Source organism: Electrona antarctica, assembly GCF_951216825.1.
Source record: "Electrona antarctica genome assembly, chromosome: 17".
Taxonomy (NCBI): domain Eukaryota; kingdom Metazoa; phylum Chordata; class Actinopteri; order Myctophiformes; family Myctophidae; genus Electrona; species Electrona antarctica.
In genome coordinates this window covers 31,040,648-31,063,716 of record NC_136798.1, presented here as the reverse complement: position 1 = coordinate 31,063,716, position 23,069 = coordinate 31,040,648, and the positions used below count along the sequence as shown (strand labels likewise).

Genomic DNA, 23,069 nt, shown 5'->3' with positions numbered 1-23,069 from the left:
ACTACCATGTAACATGGCTGTTGTTCATTGGCTCATTGAAAGCCGAGCCCATACCTACCGTATATTTAAACACTGCCCAAATGCTGCCATTCATGACTCTGATGAAGACCGTAAGGTCACTTTATTTTACTAGCACCTAATAAAAAGGCTTGAAATGCTCCAGTGTCTCCTAAACTAAACGGACATTGAAAACAACAAAAGAAATACACATGACCTTGCAGCCAAACTTAAAACTCAACAAGTTAAAAGACATTTGTTTTACAAATTGTCGCTGTCTGGCAGAAACCAGTTAACTCAATTTTAGGCTGACAGGAAATGGGGAGAGAGATGGGGGGGAAGACATGCAGTGAAGGCCGTCGGGATCGGGAGTCGAACCCGTGCCACACTGCCAGACTGGATTACCAGCCAAGGTGCCTGGACCATTGAGCCATGTTAATTGGCAGTTAACTCAATTTTTTAAATAATATTGAAGCAATGAAAAAACAAAAGTATCTAACACCACTGGATCCACCCCAAACTAAACTGGCTAACTCCAACCCCTCTGCCCCTCTCAAGCAAATATGAAGTCACAATTCCTACTTTGATGAGGCAGTATTAGCCTCATAAACCACCCCCTCCCGGAAATCGCCTGCATTTATTTTAAGGGGGAGTGGTTAAACCAGGCTAAGGCAGTACTGCTATGTTTTAAAAAAAATAGTTTTCTGCTCGACAGCACCCCATCTGAAAATATCTTTCTGATCTATATGACAAGCTCAATTGAAGTACAAAATAGAATCGAAGTAAAAAATAGGGTTAAAGTGTTTTTAACTGATTGAAATGTCCCCCTGGAACCCCACAAAGCACTCCTTGTTCCGTAACATGGGTTTCCCTGTCTCTCTCCAGCTCTTTAGTAAACACAAAACACATTTTCATGTAACAAGACCCACTGGCGTATTATTGAGCCTCTCTCACCAGGAGTTCTTGCTGCTTGTCGGTGGACGAGTGGCTGGCCACCCGGTAGAGTTCCACCAGATCTCCCAGCATGCCGTCTCCCAGCACGGGCAGGTGGCTGGCGATGGCCGACAGGGCGTGGCACATGAGGACACGGGCCGAGTCGCAGGCCGAGTGCAGCTGGCACAGTAGGAAGTCCACGGCCGCCTGGCTGAGGTGCGGGCGACTCTTCAGCAGCAGGACCAGGGAGGTGAGCGTCGTCTGACAGGAAAGGTTGAGAAGTGAAGCTGGTATCGTTTATTTATGCCGTTAGCATGACGAGTACACGAGTAAAATGTGACAGAAGTAGCATGTGCTTAAATTCATATTTAGAAAATGTTTCAGATGTAAAATAAAATGGTCATGGAAGGGGAACCTTCTGAAAGCTAAGATAATCAACTTCAAAATCTCAATAAATAGGTCAAAATGACCTCTCGGTCATGCTAGTGCTTTGTTTTGATGTAATCGAGTGGATGTACAGGTAAACAACAGTACATCTTGTACAGGTTTTCCCAATGATGCTACTTAAGGCTCTGTTAAAGTGCGACGTGTTGTGAGCTTGTAGATCTGCTATTTTCAGTGTGGGACGTATTATCAAGTATATCGTCTATGTTGGGTGGAAACCTCATATGTCAAAATTGTTACTTTTCAGGATTCAAAAATGGCAAAAGTAGCAGATTGACAAGCTCAAAACATGTCACTTCACACCACTTTTCGACCTTGCAGATTTGCTACTTTTGTGTGATGCTGTAGTATGATCAAGAAGGGCGTTAATTTCGCAGACTACAGAAAAGAAATGGACAAAATGACGCCTTTGTGTCTCACTGTCTCTCATTTGTGACAGGTCAGAAACCTTAATCTAATACGACATCACCAGTGGTCATTTTAATGGATTTCATATATTAAAATAATAATAATAATGAATGAATGAATTGCAATTAAAGTAAAGCTTGCTAACTTTCGAGGAAGAGAAAGGCTGTAGCTCCAATTAGTTTGGAATCCTCATTGATTATGTCACTGTAATAAGCAGGTTTCTGAACCGTCCACAACCACAAATGAGTGAGTGGACAGAAATGGTGCCATCTTATGAGTGTTAGTGAGGACCAATTAGATGAAGATAGGTTGAAATTTGGCTTCTGTAATTTACTCTTTATAATGCTCCAGGTATTCAAAAATACAACAATTATTTCCTTTAAAGATTACACATTTTATTTTATACATCTCATAGTAAACAATGAGAGACAAAGTCTATGGTTTTTACTCCTTGAACACAAAAAACAAAGAATATAAACAATACAGTAATCCATAGCATACTATGATGTGTTTTGGAGGTGCCGTGTTTATATCCATGGCAAAACGATGGTAAACATGGACTTATGGTTGTGGGATACCCATTCAAAGTCAGCTCATAAATTACCAAGTTGTCACACAGAGCCAGGAGAATCAAACGTGACATTGATGAGCGGAGCTCCAATCCAGAAGTTGAGCTATTATCTACTTCAAGCGCCCAGGGCGCTCCAACAATAAATGCACTGAAACGCAATGCTCAGTGCTGGGAAGAGAAGCGCTTAATTGTGTTTTTTACCATAGCAATGCATGGCAGGGGAGCCTGGGATCGAACTGGGAACCTTCGGTTTCTCAAGTGGATGCTTTACCTGCTGAGCCACAATGACGTCCCCGTCAAAAACGTTGAGGGGGGTTCTAAGTGGCAACATTAGTTAACATAGCATCAAAATCAGTTAAACCACTTTAACTCTATATACATCGGATATAAAAAGAAAAGAAAATCTTGACAAATTTCAGACAAACGTGGAATATAAGGGGGGTCCCTGACACAAAATGTTTTCAGATTGGGTGTCCATGGCCAAATGTACTTTAAATTTACATTAAAACCGGGAAAGCATACGTTTACGCTATGTGTCATTTAAATTTTTAGAGATTAGCGTTGGCTATTCAAAAACAACATTTCTACTAGCTCATAGCTTGTACTGCCCTTTTTTTTTTACATTATTTTTTAAATCTTGAGAAAGTGTTTTTTTAACACAAATCTTCTCTTCTGAGGGTCCTTGCCAGAAAACATTTTCAGATGAGGGGGTCCACGCCACGGACGAAAAAGTTTGAGAGCCACAGTCTGATTTACAAGGCATCTGTAGAATTGGCCTCAGGTCTTAATAATGGCTGTAATTTTGTGGGATCGTTCCTCGACATGAAAACGCTTTGAGAAGCCACCGCTTTTAGAAGCGTGCGTAGGGGCTGCGCTGCTGGGGAGCAGGCTGGGCCTGTTGCTGCTGTTGCTGCTGCTGCTGTTGCTGCTGTTGCTGCTGCTGGTGCCGCAGCTGCTGAGAGTAGGGGTCCTCCAGGGACTTGACCGACACAGTGGTCCTGGGCCCGGTCTTCCACTCCACGCCGCTCTCGTCCACCACGGACGCCTCCACGGTGACGGCGTGCGTGCCCAGCACGGAGAAGTTGAGCAGGAATTGGGTGCTGAAGTAGTCGTTGTGGGGTTCCACCCGCTGCTCCATCTCGTTGGTCTTGGTGTCCAGTGGAATCTGGAATGCAGGGGTGGTGGGGGGAGGTTGTTGTGAGCTTGCAGAACGGCTATTTTCATTACTTCTTAAACAGATTTGTTTTCTAATTCTTTGATTTTTCTTGGATTTCCTCACAAGATTGCTGAAAAATATAAGCCCTGAATTTTTGTTTTTAATTCATGAAAATCTTTTTTGGGATTTCTTTTTATAATTAAAACTCATAAAAATGTGTCTGTGACCCACAAATGGGTCCCGGTGTCCCGGTGTGTAGTGTACCTTGAAGTCTGGCTGGGTCTTGCTCTGCAGAGTGGATGTGGCGTTCAGACACACTGACTGGATCTTCCTGAAGAGTCCCGGGGTGGATCCATGCTGCACCACCCCCTCCACCTTCAGGGTCAACTGCTGACTGCTCTGCACGGGGATGGGCTCGCTGGGGGTCCGCGGGGACGGGGACAGGGCCAGCTAAAAGCAAAAACAATACTGAACAATGGAGTCACCCAAGCCTGACATCACTGCCACTTTTTTTTGTAAACACAGTTCTTATATGACGCAATCTAAGAAGAGAAAGGGTAGAGGGAGTGATGTCAGGACTTTGTTACTAGTCTATACTGCAACCTTTAGCATTTTGTGCTTTACTTTGATGGTGACAGCGATAGAGAGAGACAGGAATGGCAGACAGAGTAGAGAGCAAACAATCGGGCCGGAAATCATACCCAGGACACACTGAGGAAGGCATTTGTTTGTGGTATGCACCCCAAGCATTCAACTATTGGTTCTACCCCCGGTGTAAACTTTTATTTTATTTTAACCTCATCCCCAACCATTGATACAAGTTCTGCACGCACGTGGTGCACCTATGGCCCCTGGCGTGGCCCCTGGAGTAACTAACTACTGCCACGGCAGGCCCCTGACCAGTGTTGGTGCCAAGTTTGGTGAGGATCGGATCAATGTAGTGCCTTGCGAGTATGCATGTTACATTTGTGACGTCCACCGCCCTCCTAGGCAATTTTAGAGGGTATGCACATGCATAACGTGACTGGCAAATCGAGTGGCAAAGTGAGTTTAACGTCGTTTAATGCACGGATAGGACTTTTCTGTTCCAGAAATTAGTTTTTTGCCACTCAGCAGGCGTTCCCGCATAACCTCTGGGTATGATGATGCCACGCGCATACCCTCTATAGATGGACTTTGAAATAAGTTACCTTAATGCTGGTTGACTGGAGCTTCTGGAAGAAATACCTCTGGAATGACAGTGGCACCTTGAGCAAGGCTATGACAGCATCACACAGGCAACCTGTATGCTGAATGATAAGCAAACACATCACACTGACAATTAGGTGTGCACCGGTTGAACAAACGTATCGATTTTAATCAATTACAAAAAATAATCTATTACAATAAAATAATCGATTAATTGAGTAGTGTAGACTGTATGGACTGTGAAGTCAACCACTTTCATCCTGGCATCCCTATTTTAGGCATGATCATTCATTATAGGAAGAAATGTTCCCTGATCAATTATTTTGGTTGATTATTTAAAAAAATAGAATTTTATTCATGTCAATTTCTTGTTATTTATTTAAAAAATGTTAGACAAAAACCCTGCCCATCTCACATTTAAAAAAGTAGTCAATGGAATATACAGTAGTGTAAGAAGATAATGGACAGTGTGAGTGGTAAATGATACATGTACAGTATATAGCGCCTTTATCCAAGGCGCTTTGTTGTTTATATTCATTATGATAGCAGAGGAAACCACGCAAGGCACCAACCTGCTCATTGGGAGCAATTATGGGTTCAGAGTCTTGCTCAAGGACACTTCGACACTAACTCGAACTAGGAACCTTCCGATTCCCAAGCGGCATCTCTACACCTGAGCCACTGCCGCCACATAGTGGTTCTTACCAGGTAGGAGACAGGAGGATGCTTCTTGCTCAGGCCCTCCACCTCCTCCAGAACGTGGTTGAACACAGACATCATGCGTCTCTCGTATTCGCTCTCCGTCTGCACTGAGCCCAGAGTGCCACCCAACTCCTGAAAACTACATCACAGGGACAGAGGAGACCATCCGTTTTCAACCACGTCATATTTGTACATGCATGACACTGATGACACTGCATTGCTGATGTCTCACACAGATCATCAGGGGTTGGCACCAACATGCTGTCCTGGGCAAAACAGGAGCTTCTTTAAAGTTTTCTTTAAAGCCTAACTAAAATTTGCTTCTGGGGGGTCCCTGGAACAAAATAATTTGAGATGGGGGTAGCTGCCAAATACATTTAATTTTGGGGGCCTTTGACATGAAAAAGTTTGAGCACCACTGACATAGGAACATGTTTTTGTCATACTAGGTTAAGGTCCTATAGATGTTGTGTTGGCAGGATTCTCACATAGATTAACTGGCTCCCTGTGGAATCAAGGGTGATTCTAGCAAGATTGACCATGACTTAAACAGCAGACTTGAAGCAGAAATCATCAGGATTGGATATGCACTGAAGCAGCAATGGGGGAAAGGGGCACCGAGAGACGTTGGACTTTCTATAGGGTGAAAGGCCCACATGTATTTTCGGTTGCCTGTGCATAGGGCACCACAACCAGAACTGTGACAGGTGCTTACTGTTCACACCGACACTACACAGCACTGCAACACGCAGGAAAGGACAGTTTTTCCAGACAGAACTTTCATTGGTACGCTGTCAACTTGTAGCCATACAGGGGCTGGCATGCAGGGGCTGGCAACTATGCTGTTTTGCACAAAACAAGTTGGAACACCAAGGACTTGAACTAAAATATGCCTTTATTATGCGAAGCCATTAAGCTATAGGCTACCAATGAAATAATTTTAAATTGGATTTTGAACAATGACACCTGAGTTAAATGTGTTTTTGTATGTGTTTATGTATTTTGAATTTGTTTTTTGTTTTTCTATATGGCTCTTTGTACATTTTCTTGTCATTTTCTGCCATAAGCAATTAAGGGGCTGGTGTAAGAGCCATACGATGTCTACTGATTTTAAATGGTATATATATATTGATGACATCACAGCAGGGCATGGGCGAGGCCAAAGTTGCCATGGTTACCCAGGGTATTTAAGCCTAGTCCCGGATTGAGCACAGGTGTTGCAGAGTAGAGGCACACTGTTTTAAACTGTGTTGGAGGAGCTGTGGTCTGACTCTATAATATCTATGTGTTTGACGGTTTATTTATGTATTCATTTCTTACTGAAGTATAGGACAACGGTGAGAATAAATATCATTTATCAACTCAAAACGTTTGGTCTGCAGGTAATAGAGAGCACACGTCTGAACAACCTCCCAGCCGTCAGTAATCAGTTGTGCCAGAAGTATAGGGCTTCGGGCACTACATGCAGTAACAACGTTTTTGGACACACTGACTTATTTGTCTATCCCAAAGGTCAAATTAGCCATCGGAATTCTGGGGGATACACAATTACATGTCTTATAATGGCGATAAACCATTTGGCTGACCAATTGAAACACTTTTAAACCTGTTTATCCGTTAAACTATTTGTAGTTACTGTACTTTGACTTTGTAGGGCAGTATAGGAGTGCCACAGCACTGTTTCTCAATGTCGGGTCCAAATGGGACTGTACCTCTCAGGGGGTACAGTACAAATGCAAAAGGGGGTCCGGAGGCCAGATGCATATCAAACTGGGGGTCTGTGAAATGAAAGAGAATGTGCTACGGTCACTCAATCTCACCTGGCTGACTGCGGGTCCAGGACCAGAGCTTCTATGACATGAGAGACAAGCAGGCAGCTCTGCTGTTGTCTGGACAGGTGGTTAAGGACGTGGTTCTCAAAATGGTGTCCGGGGACCCCAAGGGGTCCTTGAGGGAGTTCCAGGGGATCCCCAGCAAAATGAGTAAATATACTGTAAAATCAGTTTAACCTCTTTAAGCCTATAATATAGCCCATGTATATTATACATGGGCTATTTGAAATTTCCAGTGTGACATTGTAGATCTATTGATACGCAAGTTCACAACACAGCCACCATCTGGGCTCACTCAGGCGCTGAACTGAACCGGCCTGGATCGGACCAGTCAGTGGCAGCTAAGGGCGGGATCTGTCAATCACCTGCCAAGTAGCTTGAAAAACAAAGGGCCCGCCTTCTTCAGCGATTGGGCTACAGTGATCCCAGATGGAAGTAGTTTGTGAAACGAGTCTGAAGCAAACTTCTTCTTCAATCTGGCGTAGTCAGGTTATTGTATATCACCTATATTCAGAGATTTGAGTGCCTAGTACAAACCTTTTTCAGGTGGGGTTTGCAGCCAAATACATTGCAGTTCCATGACATATATATTTTACAATAACAACAACAACAATATATGTAATAATAATAATAGCTTGATTTTATATAGAGCCTTTCATGAACCCAAGGATGCGTTACATCAAACACGTAAGAGCTACTGTTCTAGGTAAACCAGAGGATACAGCTCTACGTTGCGGAGGGTGGCACAATCTGCGTCGAACGATGAGCGGTGCAGGTCAGCGTAGCGAGTGGCCAGACTCCTGAACTCATCCATACACACTTTCATCTGGAGAGGAAAAAACAACATGCAGAGGACAGGGTAATTATGTACAGCAGTGACAACAATAACCTGTTGGAACGTTGCGTGCGCATGCGTGTGTGTGGGTGTGTGTGTCTAATAAATCTGTTAACAATGACACATAGTCAACGCGCCAATGGACAACATATTGACATTTGACAAAAACGTCAATTATATGTGGGAAATGTCCATACTGGCTCCATTGCATGTCTTCATTGATTGAATACTTAATTAGGCATAAATGTAAACAGTACAGATTACAGTCAAACACTTAGGCCCTCATTTATCAATGGAGTGTATATTCTACCTTCATTTCAAGCGTGGGTTTTGGCGTACGGCCACGTCAACGTGGCATTTATCAAGTGATCCTATACAGACGATTCTAGCGTGAATTTGGTCGGAGCTTTGATAAATGTCACGGCTGAAACTGTCATTTACATAACACGCCCTGAAATATTCTCGAAACGAATTAACAACCTGAATACGACCAAACAACGTATGGAAAGCAGTTATATGATGAAAAGCCAATAAAAAAAAAGTTACCCCCACTCCCCTTGCTGCCTGTCATGTCCACGCAAGTGCCCCCACCACCCTCACCCCATACACAGGCAACTTGCAAGCCTAACTGTGTGTTGTACTGTAAATTAAATAAATAATATATTGGCAATGGTTGCCCAGGTGGAGCCTGCAGAACCATTGCAGCTCAAGAATCCACCACTCCTGAATGAAGTGTCTGGTGCTGGGAGTCTGGTGCAACACACAGCAGGTCCTGGACCTGGTGAGAGCAGGAGTGGACCTGATGAATCGTAGTAGGGGCCCAGACAGGAGTCAACCCACAGAGCTTAGTCCTTCCACGCGCCAGATTGATCTGGCTCCCAGTCCCGGCAGAGTAGTTCCGGAGCAACGGATTGTGTGGCCCTGGTTTTTCCCTAATGGGACTGATCGTGGGTAGCTACTGGGACGTAAGTCGGGACTTGATCACCCCGGCTGGGTCACCTGAGTGAGGGGTATGATGTTGCAAGACCCGAAACCCAGATGACCTAGGGATATATCACGGAGGATACGTCCCAGGTGCATCCATGCAATGTTTTTTTGTTCTAGTTATTCTATTTATAGTGATACATAGTGTGGCGTCTCCCGGCGACAACCACTGGCATACACAGGCCTACGTTGCCATGGCAACCAGTAGCACGCCACTCAGACCGGCGCGCCGAGTACAGAGAGCCGCTCTAGGCATCGTAGCAGAACACGCCTATCTGCCCAACCTCCTACTCGGCCAGTTGACACTAATGCAGCCGCCTACTCGTCAGGTAACCACACACCTGCGCGTCTGAACCACCGCTATATAAACGCCGGCCGGCTCGCGGGTCAGAGCAGGTTGATTCACCACGCAGGGCGGCTAGACAGACAGCATGCTCGTAGCGAAAGCCTTGGGTGGTAAGTGAACAGAGTTACGCCACCATCTACCACACATGTCTGTATGGCTGTCCGCATCCTCACTACTCTGTCCGTTTACAGGCTTTATGGAGCAGCAGCAGCAGTAATAGCAGCAACGCGAGCAGCAGCAATAGCAGCGGCGGCAGCGGCCCGGACGCCGAGGCGGAGGAGGAGAGTGACTAGAGGAGGATCCCTCGTTCCTCCCGGCTGCCTACCTGCCACTCAGGTCATAAGCCCACCTTTCTCTACTCTGGCATATAGAAGATTGTTGAAGATCACCATAGCAACAGAGCCTGGCCAGCTCTTGTTTGAGTGTCGCTAAACGGGCACCGCCCCCCTTTGTTTATTCTACTGCGCTCTGAACGAAGAGAGCGCACCTTTGAAGAGACTTTAAAGAAGCCCGTTGGTTCTTGTTTAATTTGGCTGAAGAGTGATATGTGAGAACGCTGGGCCTAGAGCCCCCTACCCGCTGTCTGTTGGCCAGAGAGTGCCACCCAGCGGCTCGCTGCCGTTATTGCCGCCCAGAGAGAGAGAGAAAGAGGACAAGAAGAGAGTTTAATTCCAAAATCTGGTAGGCCCCAGTACTATTATTTCTGTGACTTATACAAAGTGTCTAACCGTGCATTCTCACCCCTGCAGCCTGGACGGACACCTGGAGCCCGAGGACAAAGAGCCTCGCCCCACGAACTGTCCACTGAACTGTCCTCTCAGACTGCCTGAGAAACACTGAGAAAAGTGAGGCTTCCCCTCACTTCTGTGAGGGGAAGCCAGACAACCTCGCGGTCAGGACTTTAGGAGCCAAGCCGCAAGCCAAGCCGCAAGCAGAACCTAATTCAGTAAATGTAAATGACTCACATTTCGACATTTCACAACCTTCAGATCAGGTTGTGAAATGGCCGGTTTCTTACAGTGCGTTACTGTAATCTGCCAATGCACTCTACTACACAAGAGGATAGGAGCTGAGCTCAAGATGCCACTAACTATGTAAGTGATCGAATTCTAGTGTCCATTATTTCCTCCTTTTTTCATTTAGAGAGATGAAGATATTCATTAGGCTGCATCTAAAGGAAAACTTAATTGAGATGAGATGGGAGAATTATTGTCCTTTTATATGACTTATATTAGCCTAATATGCCATTGATGTATGTTGTATTTGTTTTGTCCTCAACAGAAATGTAACCATCATAATCTACTACAGATTTGATTGTAGAGGGAATCAAATATTTTTTTGTAGGTGTCTTTCTGAACTAGTTGGATTTTGTAGTGTTAAAATGATGGCACTAACTGGAAGGATTGGTGGAGGGGATCTCCTTGATCAGAGCAGGGCTGTAACAGTTAATTGATCTTATCGATTTAATCAAATTATAAAAACAATTGTTTATTGACCATTTAATAAAATAATAGCTTTAAACCCCATTTTGGGCATGACATTGAAGTAAAAAAGTAAAGAAAAAAAAACGCACCATTGTGCGACAAAGTATAAAATGAATAAGCAGTTAAGTAGTTAAGTAGTTAATCAATTTGTATATATAATAGTTAAAAAACTGCTTCTTCATTTTTTGATGAATCAGAAAAGTAATCAATAATTGATAGTTCCAACACTTGATCAAAGCGTTTTATGAATCTGATACGGATAAAACATTATGAAAATAACATAATAGTTACTTCCAACATATACTTTAAAATGGAATGATACATGCATTATGATTCATTAAAGGTGGTAATCTTCTCTTCCCATTTTTACAGGGAGAGTGTGAAAGCAAAGCTTACTACGACAGAGATTGAGGTTGAACTGTCAGGTTTCCAACTCTCTACTGGTTGTTTGATCGCAATGGCAGCCTCAGCAACTGTGATAATAGGGGCAGTAGTTGTGTACAAATGTAAGCATTTCAGATGATCTACTACTGTACCTTTCTATGACTCAACTTGTGAGCCATGGATGCAACTAAAAGTTTTTATTTGTTTATTTCAGTGCTAACAAATACCTAAATAAGGAAGAACTGCGTCAGTGAATGCTGCTCTGACCATGGATGAGGTTGACATCTTCACATAACATCACTAATCATATTCAGCTCTTCATGTGCAAAGGAAATGACAATTTATGAATTTATGAACATAAATTCTAATAAAACTTTTGCTGAAATATGTTGTTGCATATTTTATGAACACCCCACACACACACACACACACACACACACACACACACACACACACACACACACACACACACACACACACACACACACACACACACACACACACACACACACACACACACACACACACACACACACACACACACACACACACACACACACGGCTTGTACAGTACAACACCACTCTTCAGACACAGTCTTGGAACACCAGTTCCAGATCCCCACATTTTATTGTTTTATTGTATTGTTACAATTAAACTATAAAAGGAAAGTAATTGATTGATTACCTGTGTCAATTTTGACAGCAAATTTTGATTTAGTTTTAGTCATAGATTTTAGTTATCTGAAATGTTTTACCTTCAGTGTAGTTAGTTGACTAAATTGAATTTTGGCGGGTCTTGGTGGCACCGTAATGCCTGATTTATACAAAAGTGTGCTTAAGATTGCCAATCTACAAGCTCACAACACGTGTTGAGAACTGCTGATTTAGAAGACTATTTCTTAGGCACTGATTATGTCATCCATGGACTAACGGATTCTCACCTGCATGGAGATGCGTCCGCATCGCTGCAGCTCGTTGCCAGAGGTGAGCGCCACGGTGGTGGCGATGGCGGGAGGCGGGCTGGTCTTCAGGCTGTTGCACGTGCACAGCAGCTGCGACAGGGCCTGCAGCGTGTCGATGCGCAGCTTCACAAAGTCACACTGGAACGCCAGCGGGCTCAGAGGGGTGCTGGCAGCCTGGACGGGAGCAGAGGGGGGAAGGGGTGTTAGTGGGCAGTAGGCAGAATGTAACTAAGCAAATGTGCCCAAGTACAATTTTTACTACTTCTCAGAGGCAAATATTGTACTTTTTAATCCACTGCAATTGTTGTGAAATCTTTAGCTACAGTCTTAAGTTTTATAATAATATAAATTGTAGATTTGGATTATTATTAACACAATCATTCTTTCAAAATTCCTTCAAAATAGGAGCTCTGGGGTGCCGGAAAGAAAGGGCCGCTTTTACTCTGAAACCCCCCCCCCCCAAAAAAAGCGTTCATATTTTGTGGGAGAGACGGATGACGAGCAGAAATGAAGCGCTAGTATATCCATCAGATCAAAACCACAGAGAGCGCCCTGGATTAGGAGAGACGAGGCATTCTTTCTGCCGTGCTAACAGCTAAATCAACGGTAAGCTAATATGACTGCAGAGTCATACGGTACCCATACGGTGGCCAGACTGAAAAATTAAAAAAAAAAAGGTAAAAATTCAGAATATTCTTCTCTCGCCTGGTATCATTGAGGATGCGCTAGGACGTGTACACACGTCCAATGCATGCGTCGGTTGGAATCCCTAGGACGTGTGGCCACGTCCTACGGACTGAATGTGTTAAGGCGACCACCGTTTCCGTGGTCACCTACCTCATCACCTAATACTGGAGTATGAAAAGGTCTTTAGTCTTTACTGACTGTGAGCGAGGCGATGCCCTTCTGGTAGGAGCGCAGGGCCTCGGCGATGGCGGTCATGGCGTCGCTGTAGTCTCCGTCCTCCACGCGGCTCAGGCAGTGCTCAGCCTGGGAGAACTCCTTGAGGCTGTTGAGCCAGAAGTAGAAGTGTTCCGAAGCCACTCGGGTGCGCAGGCTCTGGTACAGCTCGCTGGAGAACTCGTGGCAACCCTGCAACATCCATGACGTTATTAGTCATAATGCACAGCCAATGCTGCCTATATCATATTTAAAAAAATATATATGTTTCATCAAGTCAAATGTTAAGTACATGGAGGTTTGGTTGACATTTTTATTGTCTTTTTTATGTCCAATGTATTTGTATTTAACTTTAACATATGTATAACAAAATGCATTTGAAATTAAATAAAAACTCTTACTTTTCAGGTTTCCAAAAAAATAGCAAAATAAATTCAGGATTCCAATTTTTTAAAAATAGCAAAAATAGCTTACAACTTTTGTGTGACATAGAATGACGAAGTAGGGCATTCATTACGAAAACAGTTCAAATACGGAGTTAAGAGGTTTCTGCCCGACAGTATATGCAATGTGCCTGTGGCCCTCTGGAGCGAGTGTGGAAAAATAGTGGCCCTCTCCATCATCAAAGTTGCCCACCCCTGGTTTAGTCCAACTGGTTAGATATATTGCCGAAACAAAATGCTTTTGTGATGTTCTTTTCACCCTTTTTTTCTCCCCAATTTAGTCCTTATGCCAATTCATTCCTCCCACACATATTTGTGTGTTGCTGGTAGATCGGCCATTTTCAAATAGCCAATGTACAGAATACAGATGTGCTCATGTGGCCTTTTGATTGATTGACTGAATAGTTTATTAGACAGAATGTATAAACAGCAACAGAGTACAGTCAAACACTGTTGTGCTATCCAAAAGGGATAGCACCAAAAAAAGTCCTTGCGGTCTTCTTCGACCAGAAGGACTATAGTCGCTTCTTTTGGGCTCATTTTACCTTTTATTTCAGTTCGGTGTGTTTGGGGTGTTATATAATCACCATGCGAGAGGCTTGGCGTGCGATGCGGTACACTGTCCAGCCATTGGCCACGCTCTCCAGCTGCTGTTTGATGACCAGCTTCACTTCGGCCGACAGAGACGACTGGCTCGCCACGAAGATCACCGTGGCCAAGGAGACCTGCGGCCGACAGGAGAGAACAATGAAGACATGCTGATCGTAGTCAATTTGGATCTGTACTTACCCTACAGAGTCAAACAACCAAGAAAAAAACCTAAACCTAAAACCAAGCCTCTTAAAACTCAAACTTACAAATCTTCTTTAAAAACAAATGAAAGTAAACTAAACTGACGAACAAAGGGAGTCTACCAACGTGCCTCGAGCCTGAAACGGCTGGTCCGGTGCACCACAGGAACAAGGACAACAGATGCAGGAGGAGGAGAGGACACTGGAGCAGCACAGACATTTCAAGCCTTTTTTATTAGGTGCTAGTACAAAACATAGTATGTGCTGGCAGAGTGGGGTTACTACCATGTAACATGGCTGTTGTTCATTGGCTCATTGAAAGCCGAGCCCATACCTACCGTATATTTAAACACTGCCCAAATGCTGCCATTCATGACTCTGATGAAGACCGTAAGGTCACTTTTTTTTACTAGCACCTAATAAAAAGGCTTGAAATGCTCCAGTGTCTCCTAAACTAAACGGACATTGAAAACAACAAAAGAAATACACATGACCTTGCAGCCAAACTTAAAACTTAAAACTCAACAAGTTAAAAGACATTTGTTTTACAAATTGTCGCTGTCTGGCAGAAACCAGTTAACTCAATTTTATTTTTTTTAATGTTTTTTGTGGCTTTCGCATTTATTTTATATATTTTTATGGAGGGACAGACCCTAGGCTGACAGGAAATGGGGAGAGAGATGGGGGGGAAGACATGCAGTGAAGGCCGTCGGGATCGGGAGTCGAACCCGTGGCACACTGCCAGACTGGATTACCAGCCAAGGTGCCTGGACCATTGAGCCATGTTAATTGGCAGTTAACTCCATTTTTTAAATAATATTGAAGCAATGAAAAAACAAAAGTATCTAACACCACTGGATCCCCCCCCCAAACTAAACTGGCTAACTCCAACCCCTCTGCCCCTCTCAAGCAAATATGAAGTCACAATTCCAACTTTGATGAGGCAGTATTAGCCTCATAAACCACCCCCTCCCGGAAATCGCCTGCATTTATTTTAAGGGGGAGTGGTTAAACCAGGCTAAGGCAGTACTGCTATGTTTTTAAAAAAAAATAGTTTTCTGCTCGACAGCACCCCATCTGAAAATATCTTTCTGATCTATCTGACAAGTTCAATTGAAGTACAAAATAGAATCGAAGTACAAAATAGGGTTAAAGTGTTTTTAACTGATTGAAATGTCCCCCTGGAACCCCACAAAGCACTCCTTGTTCCGTAACATGGGTTTCCCTGTCTCTCTCCAGCTCTTTAGTAAACACAAAACACATTTTCATGTAACAAGACCCACTGGCGTATTATTGAGCCTCTCTCACCAGGAGTTCTTGCTGCTTGTCGGTGGACGAGTGGCTGGCCACCCGGTAGAGTTCCACCAGATCTCCCAGCATGCCGTCTCCCAGCACGGGCAGGTGGCTGGCGATGGCCGACAGGGCGTGGCACATGAGGACACGGGCCGAGTCGCAGGCCGAGTGCAGCTGGCACAGCAGGAAGTCCACGGCCGCCTGGCTGAGGTGCGGGCGACTCTTCAGCAGCAGGACCAGGGAGGTGAGCGTCGTCTAACAGGAAAGGTTGAGAAGTGAAGCTGGTATCGTTTATTTATGCCGTTAGCATGACGAGTACACGAGTAAAATGTGACAGAAGTAGCATGTGCTTAAATTCATATTTAGAAAATGTTTCAGATGTAAAATAAAATGGTCATGGAAGGGGAACCTTCTGAAAGCTTCATGGGCAAAGATAATCAACTTCAAAATCTCAATAAATAGGTCAAAATGACCTCTCGGTCATGCTAGTGCTTTGTTTTGATGTAATCGAGTGGATGTACAGGTAAACAACAGTACATCTTGTACAGGTTCTCCCAATGATGCTACTTAAGGCTGTGTTAAAGTGCGACGTGTTGTGAGCTTGTAGATCTGCTATTTTCAGTGTGGGACGTATTATCAAGTATATCGTCTATGTTGGGTGGAAACCTCATATGTCCAAAATTGTTACTTTTCAGGATTCAAAAATGGCAAAAGTAGCAGATTGACAAGCTCAAAACATGTCGCTTCACACCACTTTTCGACCTTGCAGATTTGCTACTTTTGTGTGATGCTGTAGTATGATCAAGAAGGGCGTTAATTTCGCAGAAAAGAAATGGACAAAATGACGCCTTTGTTTTTTACAGACCGTAAATGAAGCCTATTCAACGCTCATGATGATGATTTAAAATACTTTAAACTAGCGATTGAAAACACAGCGTGTTTATGAAAAGGTTTACTACGGTAATAAAGTCAAGTATAAAGTTCGCCCAAAACCTCATTGATACACATTGAGATTATAGATGTATTGCAAAGGGTAGAACTAGAAGGTGAAATAGTGACTTCTGCTGGGCCATTAATGGAAACAGCAGGCTGAACAAGAACCAATAAATGGGCTTCATTTCCAGCGAACAGGGTTTCAAAATAAAAACACAAAACGTTAAAATAGGGAGATGCCTGCCAGCAACGACATGTAAACAGTCCTCACCTTGAGTGTGGCGTGTGCACTGGCACTGTGGTCCTGACTGCAGAGCACCAGCAGACACTGCACTGCCAGGAGGCTCTCCTGTTCCAACTGCACGATGTCTGGAGACAAAAATTAACTTTCACACACTGTATAATACAGGTGTGTAGCCTAGTGAAACCACTCCCCCTGCTGGACAACATTTGCATTCTGCCAGCAGGGAGAGTCTGGGAACTCTCAGGCAGAGATGATGTACTCCGGTCCAATTCTGGCCGGAGTGATATGCGGCTGTATGAGGCCGCTAGAGGCGGGATCAACGCGAGACTTATGACATATTGAAGCTGTGCCACAGCGCAACGTAAACACAACCTGACTACAACTCGAAATTATTATGGAGATATCAAATGTTTGTCCCGCTGCTTCCGGGTTCATCGTTTCTGCTTGAGAGATCCCAGATACAGGCAGGAGGGAACTGGTGAACTCAATACTGCCGCAATCTGGCAGAGTCAGGTTAAAACAAGTGCACATCTATAATAAAATAATACACCCCCACACTGCCCAACTGCACAGTACAGGAGTAGATTTATTTAAGAAGAAGCAATGTTTCGGTCAACGTGTTCGGTCTTCATGGTAATCAAATGTAATCGATCTACCAGCACAAAACGCCATGCGATCGATGACAGATCTGCTATTTTCGCAATATTGTTTTTATATCTCATGCGACGGATAGCGAGGATAGCTGCTCAAATAGCTCTCAACGAGTCACCTGAGCTTGTAGAGCTCCTATTTTTCCAGGACTCTTTAAAATGGTAAAAACGTAAAAACGGGTTTGTTGCCCTGAGTTTTCTTTTTTACGGTGTGTGCGCGATGTGACATGCGATCTTGTAGATCTGCAATTTTTCTTTTAAACATTTAAAATTTTGAAGCTCTTTCCAAATTCTTGAACTTCAAATTCTTGTAATGACATGCCCAATATAAGACTGCCAGGTTTAAAGTGGTTACACGGTGTGTGCTGTACGTATGTAGCCAACCTTTGTCTTGACAGGAAATGGTGATGTTGGTGAGAAGGAGGACGCCGTGCGCTGCCACCGCCAGGTTGCTATGGTAACAGCATTCCTGCGCCAGCTTCACCAGGTCGGTCTGCCGAGGAGGAACCGATGTGCTGCCTGAGGAAGAGGAGGAGAAGAAGCAGCAGCAGAAGACGAATAAGAGAAGAAGAAGCTGAAGAAGACGAAGAAGAAAAGAAGAATGCGCCTGTGTTCTGCTTGTGGATCTGCCATTTCTGAATTTGAATCCTGAAAAGTATGTATTTTTCCACCCGACAGAGACGATATAAAAACAAGTATGTTTCATTTTTGCAACTGCACTCTCTACCTACGGTACCAAGGTTAGGTTATATTATTATAGTTAAAAGACATACCGTGTGACAATTTAAATTAAACAAAAGTTAGTTTTGATATAAGACATTATCAAGTTATAGTTATATTTATTTTGTAGGTCGGGGGGTTCAATCCCTTGCTGAGTCATTAAATTGTAACTTTATAATGGGGCAGATACCCTACATACATTTCAGAGGTGTTAAAAAGGTTTTAAAAGTCCTTAAATTGTCACTTTAGAAATGTGCAGATACTTTTTATACACACTGTATGTTTGTTTACTGTTGAGTGAGAAAACTATGTTGAACATTAAGCTAATCATCCCCCCCAAAGTAATTTGGGTTTGCATCACAGTACCTGTAACAGGGCTGAAGTACTGCTTGATGGCGATGGCACCAGAGAGCTGGGAGAGGACAGCCAACATTCCCAGCTTCAAGCTGATGTATGGGCTGGTCAGAGCACACTCACACAGCGTCTGCAACACAAAGGTTCAAAACATCGCATTCATTAGTATTACTAGGGTTGGCACAAGGCAGTGTTGATTTCGACGAAATATGTTGGCGGACTACCTTTTTCCACTGACGAAAACTAAATAAAATCTAAGCTATGACGACTAAAACTAAGACTAAATACTGTATATTGACAATTTTGTCAACAAATAAAAGCTAGACTAAAAGAAGAGATTCAGTAGAACTAAAAGACGAGTCATTTTATATTTGGTTGTGTGCAGGAGTCACTCTCCAAAAATAGCCAATCTACAAATGGTAAATGGTGCATTTATATAGCGCCTTTATCCAAGGCGCTTTACAGAGATTGTGCATTACATTCACCCATTCACACACCGATGGCGACGGAAACCATGCAAGGTACCAACCAGCACATCAGGAGCAATTAGGGGTTCAGTGTCTTGCTCAAGGACACTTCGACACCAACTCTGGGGGAGCTCGGGTTCGAACTGGCAACCTTGCGGTTACCATCCAGCCACTCTACCCCTGAGCCGCCACCGCCGCCCCGAGCTCTGCAATTTTTGGCACACAGCTGAGTCTGACATTTCAACACCATCACACCAACACCATCCACCAGCCAAAATGTTGGCCAACTTCTCTCTCCTGATTGGATTAAATTGTTATCCTGATCTGAAAATGTATTATGTTCAGGTTCAGGTTTATTTTCTTTCTAAATAGGAGCTTGGGGTGCCAGGCAGATATGGCAGCTTTTACTCTTAAAGCCCCCCCCCCCCCCCCCCCCTTTACGTTCCGTACAAAAAACGGAAGGCTCACAATGTCACAAATAACGTCTCTCTAGAAGCGTTAATATTAGTTAAGTTAATATTCCAAACACAACATGTGTTGTTCTGTAAAGGCCACCTGAGTGTTTCCTCTGAGCCAGAGGTGAGGAGCCTTCTTGGCCAAGAGCTTCAGGTCCTGGACTGCCAGTCTCTTCACAGCTCTACGGGGGTCGTCTTTCAGGTACTGAAGGAGAAGCTGCAACTGGAAGGGGACAAATCAAATATACTACAAGTTAAACAAAAAAACGAAATAAAAGTATCAATATTCCAATGTAGAAATACTCTCTTACAAGTAAAAGTCGGGAACTCAAAATATGCTTGAGTAAAAGTACAAAAGTAGAAAGTATGCATTATGTAGAATGTCCCGTTTTTTTCAAATGTATACAAATCTCTTCAAAATAGCAACTCTACAAGCTCACAATGCTTGTTTAAAAATCAAGCATTGTGAGTCCCCCCCCCATAGTCTCCCTGCGGTCCTCCCTACCCCCGTTTCAGCCAATCAGGAGCCGCGTCTGCCTAGCTCATCCTAGGGACCCAACCACCGCGTCCCAGTACCTGCTTAGGGATGTCGATGAGAGAGGAGGCCGCCAGCTGGGTGAAGGTGTGCAGGGTGACGATGACCATGCGGGTGGACGGGTACGAGTTGACCAGCCGCTGGAGCAGCTCCCTGCTGCTGGACGCCAGGCTGGCATCGTGGTACATGTGCTGCATCACTGGGATCAGCTTCAGCTTCAGGTCCACGGGGGTGTCCAACCCTGGGGGTGGAGGAGGAGGTTATTATAGTTAACGATAACTAACAAAGTAACGAAAACTAAAATTGTTCACTTGAACAACTCAAAACCAACACCTGCATGTCTGTCTCGACAGTAGAGCTCCACCGCTTTTTGGGGGATTATACTGTTTAGACTGATGGTAGGTCCTTGATTTACCTATGATCCTAGATCTATGCATTTGGTGTATTACCTTGTGTTTCGACTTGCTAAATGCCTAAATTGACATTTTCAATGACTTTGTGATGACTTTCAGTGACTAAGTCTTGCGGTAAGTGATGGTGGGTGTTACACTCCAACTCAGCAATCCATCTCCCGGGGGTCTCTAGTCTAGACTAGAGCATGAAAAGGCTTGGCCGCTCCGAGATTATTCTATCAACGTAAACAATGTCAGGAATGTTTCCTTTTTGTATTTACCTTGAATCATCTCACTGATCTTGTTGCAAATGCCAGCTGCAAAGTCCCTAAAATCATTGAAAAAAAAATAAGACAACATAACAAAAGCCTCTTAAAAGATTGCCAACAGCAATGATACAGAATTAAATTAAATGCAAGAAATGGATTTATACTCCGTCACACTACGGTGTTGCATGCCAAAAAGAGCCGATATATAGGCCAACAACGCGTTGCGGGTTGCCCCAGATGTTATATACACATTGAAAACGTTGAGCTGTACACTTTACTTTGACTGTGCAGAGAAGCTGGCAGCAGCGAATATGGCCGCCTCCACTTCTACGTTGTCGTGAGAATCCAGACTTTGGCGAATGCTGTGGTGGGCGTTCTTCCTCTCTGGGATGATGGAGGCCAGACTGCCAAGCATCCTAAATCCAACCAACACCAAAGGACAAGATAAAGAGATTCTGTAAAAGGATACTTATACACATACACAGTACAGTACTGTAGCGTACACACACACACACATGGATAACATTTAGAAGTTGGATGGAACCGTACACACAGCAGCACCTTCAAACACCTCAATCAAATTGTGACCAATGCATGACAATGTTAATAAACCGACCTGAATAACCTTGATGGAATGTAATTTCATGGGTTGCTTGTTTTCAGTAAGACCGTTACATGTCTTTATTTTGTTGTGTTATAGGCTATAATGTTCACATGATATCGACCTACCTCAGAGTGATGGCTCTGGCCACGGGGTCATTGCTGTGGATGACAGAAAACACCCTTTTGACAAACTCATCCACGTTTAGGATCTTCTCCAAGTGCTTCTCGCTCTGCTGGGTCACCTTCAACACACACAGGCGCAGGAAGTTGTTCCTAAAAACAAAACAAAACAAAAATTATCAGGAGGTCGCAACTCTATCTACAGCAGGGGTTTCCAAATTTTGTTCGGGACACTGATGGTGTGGTCGCGAAATTAATTAATGGGTTCCCACTGATTGAACTACAGTACACCCTACCCCGAGTGTGGAAGGCACAGTGGCACACCCACACCTTTCCCACAAAGCACATTTTCTTGCACCTACAGTATGGGTGATTGGACTGACATGCACAAGGAGGACCGTTTTTTTTTCTTCTCTCTTTTTTGTTGCACCATTGGTTGCGTGGGATTGAGTGCGAATACACACACATCATCATTGGAAATAAGCCGCTGTTTTTTTGTGTGGCATTTTATCCTTTTGACAAATATGTATTTTACATATCGTTTCTGTCTTTTCAGGATTCAAATTAAAAACCAGCAGAAGATCGACAAGCTCAAAACGCGTCAAGCTTGCAGATCTGCTACTTTCAAATGCGTTTGTGTGACGCTACACAAAAACATAGAATATGGAGATGGCAGGTTTGGTTTCTGCCAGACTGCGACAATTATGTGTATTATCAATTGTATTAAAGAGGTCAAACTTTAAGGCAAACATCATCAGTTTCCATTTCCATACCCGAGTCTGAAGATGTCTGCCAGCTTGAGGAAGGCCGAGTTGATGAGGATGGGGAAAGGATACTTGTGGAAGAGTTTGGGGAAGAGCACCACCGCCTCGCACTGCTCTCCCAGCTTCCCTGATCTCAACCCTGCAGTGGACAGTCATTCATTAATTCATTCACAATTCATTTACCAGTAGTCACACAAACCAAACAGTTGTACATGTTGTGCCATAAACCTAATTATTAACATTGATGAATAACAATAACAAAGGGCAAAGGCTAATGAATGACTACGTATATAATAAAGGCAAATCACAGAACAATTTGTACATAAAATACGGTATTTATTTCATATTTTCAAAAAGCATCTCTTGTAAATTAGATTTTGTGCAGAAATTCAGGGGAAATCGAAACATTTTAGCAGAAAAAGTGAAACAATTTGGTAGGTCGAGACTCGGGGTTTTAAGCTTGTCTACCAGATGCTCCACACACACACACCTTTGTCCAGCTCCATAAGAGCAGAGTTTGCGTCCAGTTCTTGTTCTCCATAACCAGCCTCTGACAGGAAGGATCGTGCGGTTGAAAGCGACATCACTGTGTGTATGTGTTTGTTTGGTTTTACGCCACAAACAGTTTATTGAATAGTAGTTAACACATCTAATCTGCACTGCAGTGTGTATGGAAGCGGCTATACTTGTGTGTACTGTGTAAACTCATTGACGTTTCCGTTTACCACAACAAAACTAAAAGAATGCTTCCTTCCGATTTTTCAAAATATTAGTAATGTCTGTGTGAGTGTGTGTAACTAATAAACCTGTTATATATCATAATAACTTTTTTATGATGACAACTAAGATAAAATACACAATTTTAATTTCACCGAAGAGCTTTTAGTAGACAGGCGTGTAGTCCACGACT

The 23,069-nt window shown here is 43.6% G+C and overlaps 2 protein-coding genes across 2 annotated transcripts in view; both read right to left on the bottom strand.

Moving 5' to 3' along the window:
• Positions 1 to 2,684, bottom strand: part of LOC306941074 (integrator complex subunit 7-like) — a gene marked incomplete at its 5' end in the record, with an annotated part of 13,814 nt that extends 11,130 nt beyond the window's left edge. The window contains 2 exons of the mRNA XM_079526379.1: positions 952 to 1,191; positions 2,625 to 2,684. Coding sequence (XP_079382505.1) covers positions 952 to 1,191; positions 2,625 to 2,684 — 300 coding nt within the window. The remainder of the gene's footprint in view (positions 1 to 951; positions 1,192 to 2,624) is intronic.
• On the bottom strand, positions 2,153 to 23,069 carry ints7 (integrator complex subunit 7). The gene is made up of 20 exons (XM_079525478.1): positions 22,650 to 23,069; positions 22,169 to 22,298; positions 21,402 to 21,548; positions 20,951 to 21,088; positions 20,685 to 20,731; positions 20,053 to 20,252; positions 19,577 to 19,699; positions 18,567 to 18,684; positions 17,865 to 17,999; positions 16,858 to 16,955; positions 15,669 to 15,908; positions 14,157 to 14,294; positions 13,112 to 13,318; positions 12,206 to 12,400; positions 7,954 to 8,057; positions 7,220 to 7,288; positions 5,403 to 5,538; positions 4,700 to 4,798; positions 3,774 to 3,959; positions 2,153 to 3,518 (listed from the first exon to the last, which is right to left on the bottom strand). The coding sequence occupies exons 1-20, from the start codon at positions 22,741 to 22,743 to the stop codon at positions 3,204 to 3,206; spliced, it is 2,919 nt and encodes a 972-aa protein (XP_079381604.1). The 5' UTR covers positions 22,744 to 23,069; the 3' UTR covers positions 2,153 to 3,203.

Bases quoted from the DNA above. Each gene is read 5' to 3' on its own strand.
- ints7 (XM_079525478.1), bottom strand. From the start codon at position 22,743: ATGTCGCTTTCAACCGCACGATCCTTCCTGTCAGAGGCTGGTTATGGA. The intron at 21,549-22,168 runs GTATGGAAATGG...TTTTGTTTTTAG, and splicing joins GCAGACATCTTCAGACTCGG to GAACAACTTCCTGCGCCTGT. The intron at 4,799-5,402 runs GTAAGAACCACT...CTTATCATTCAG, and splicing joins ATCCTCCTGTCTCCTACCTG to CATACAGGTTGCCTGTGTGA.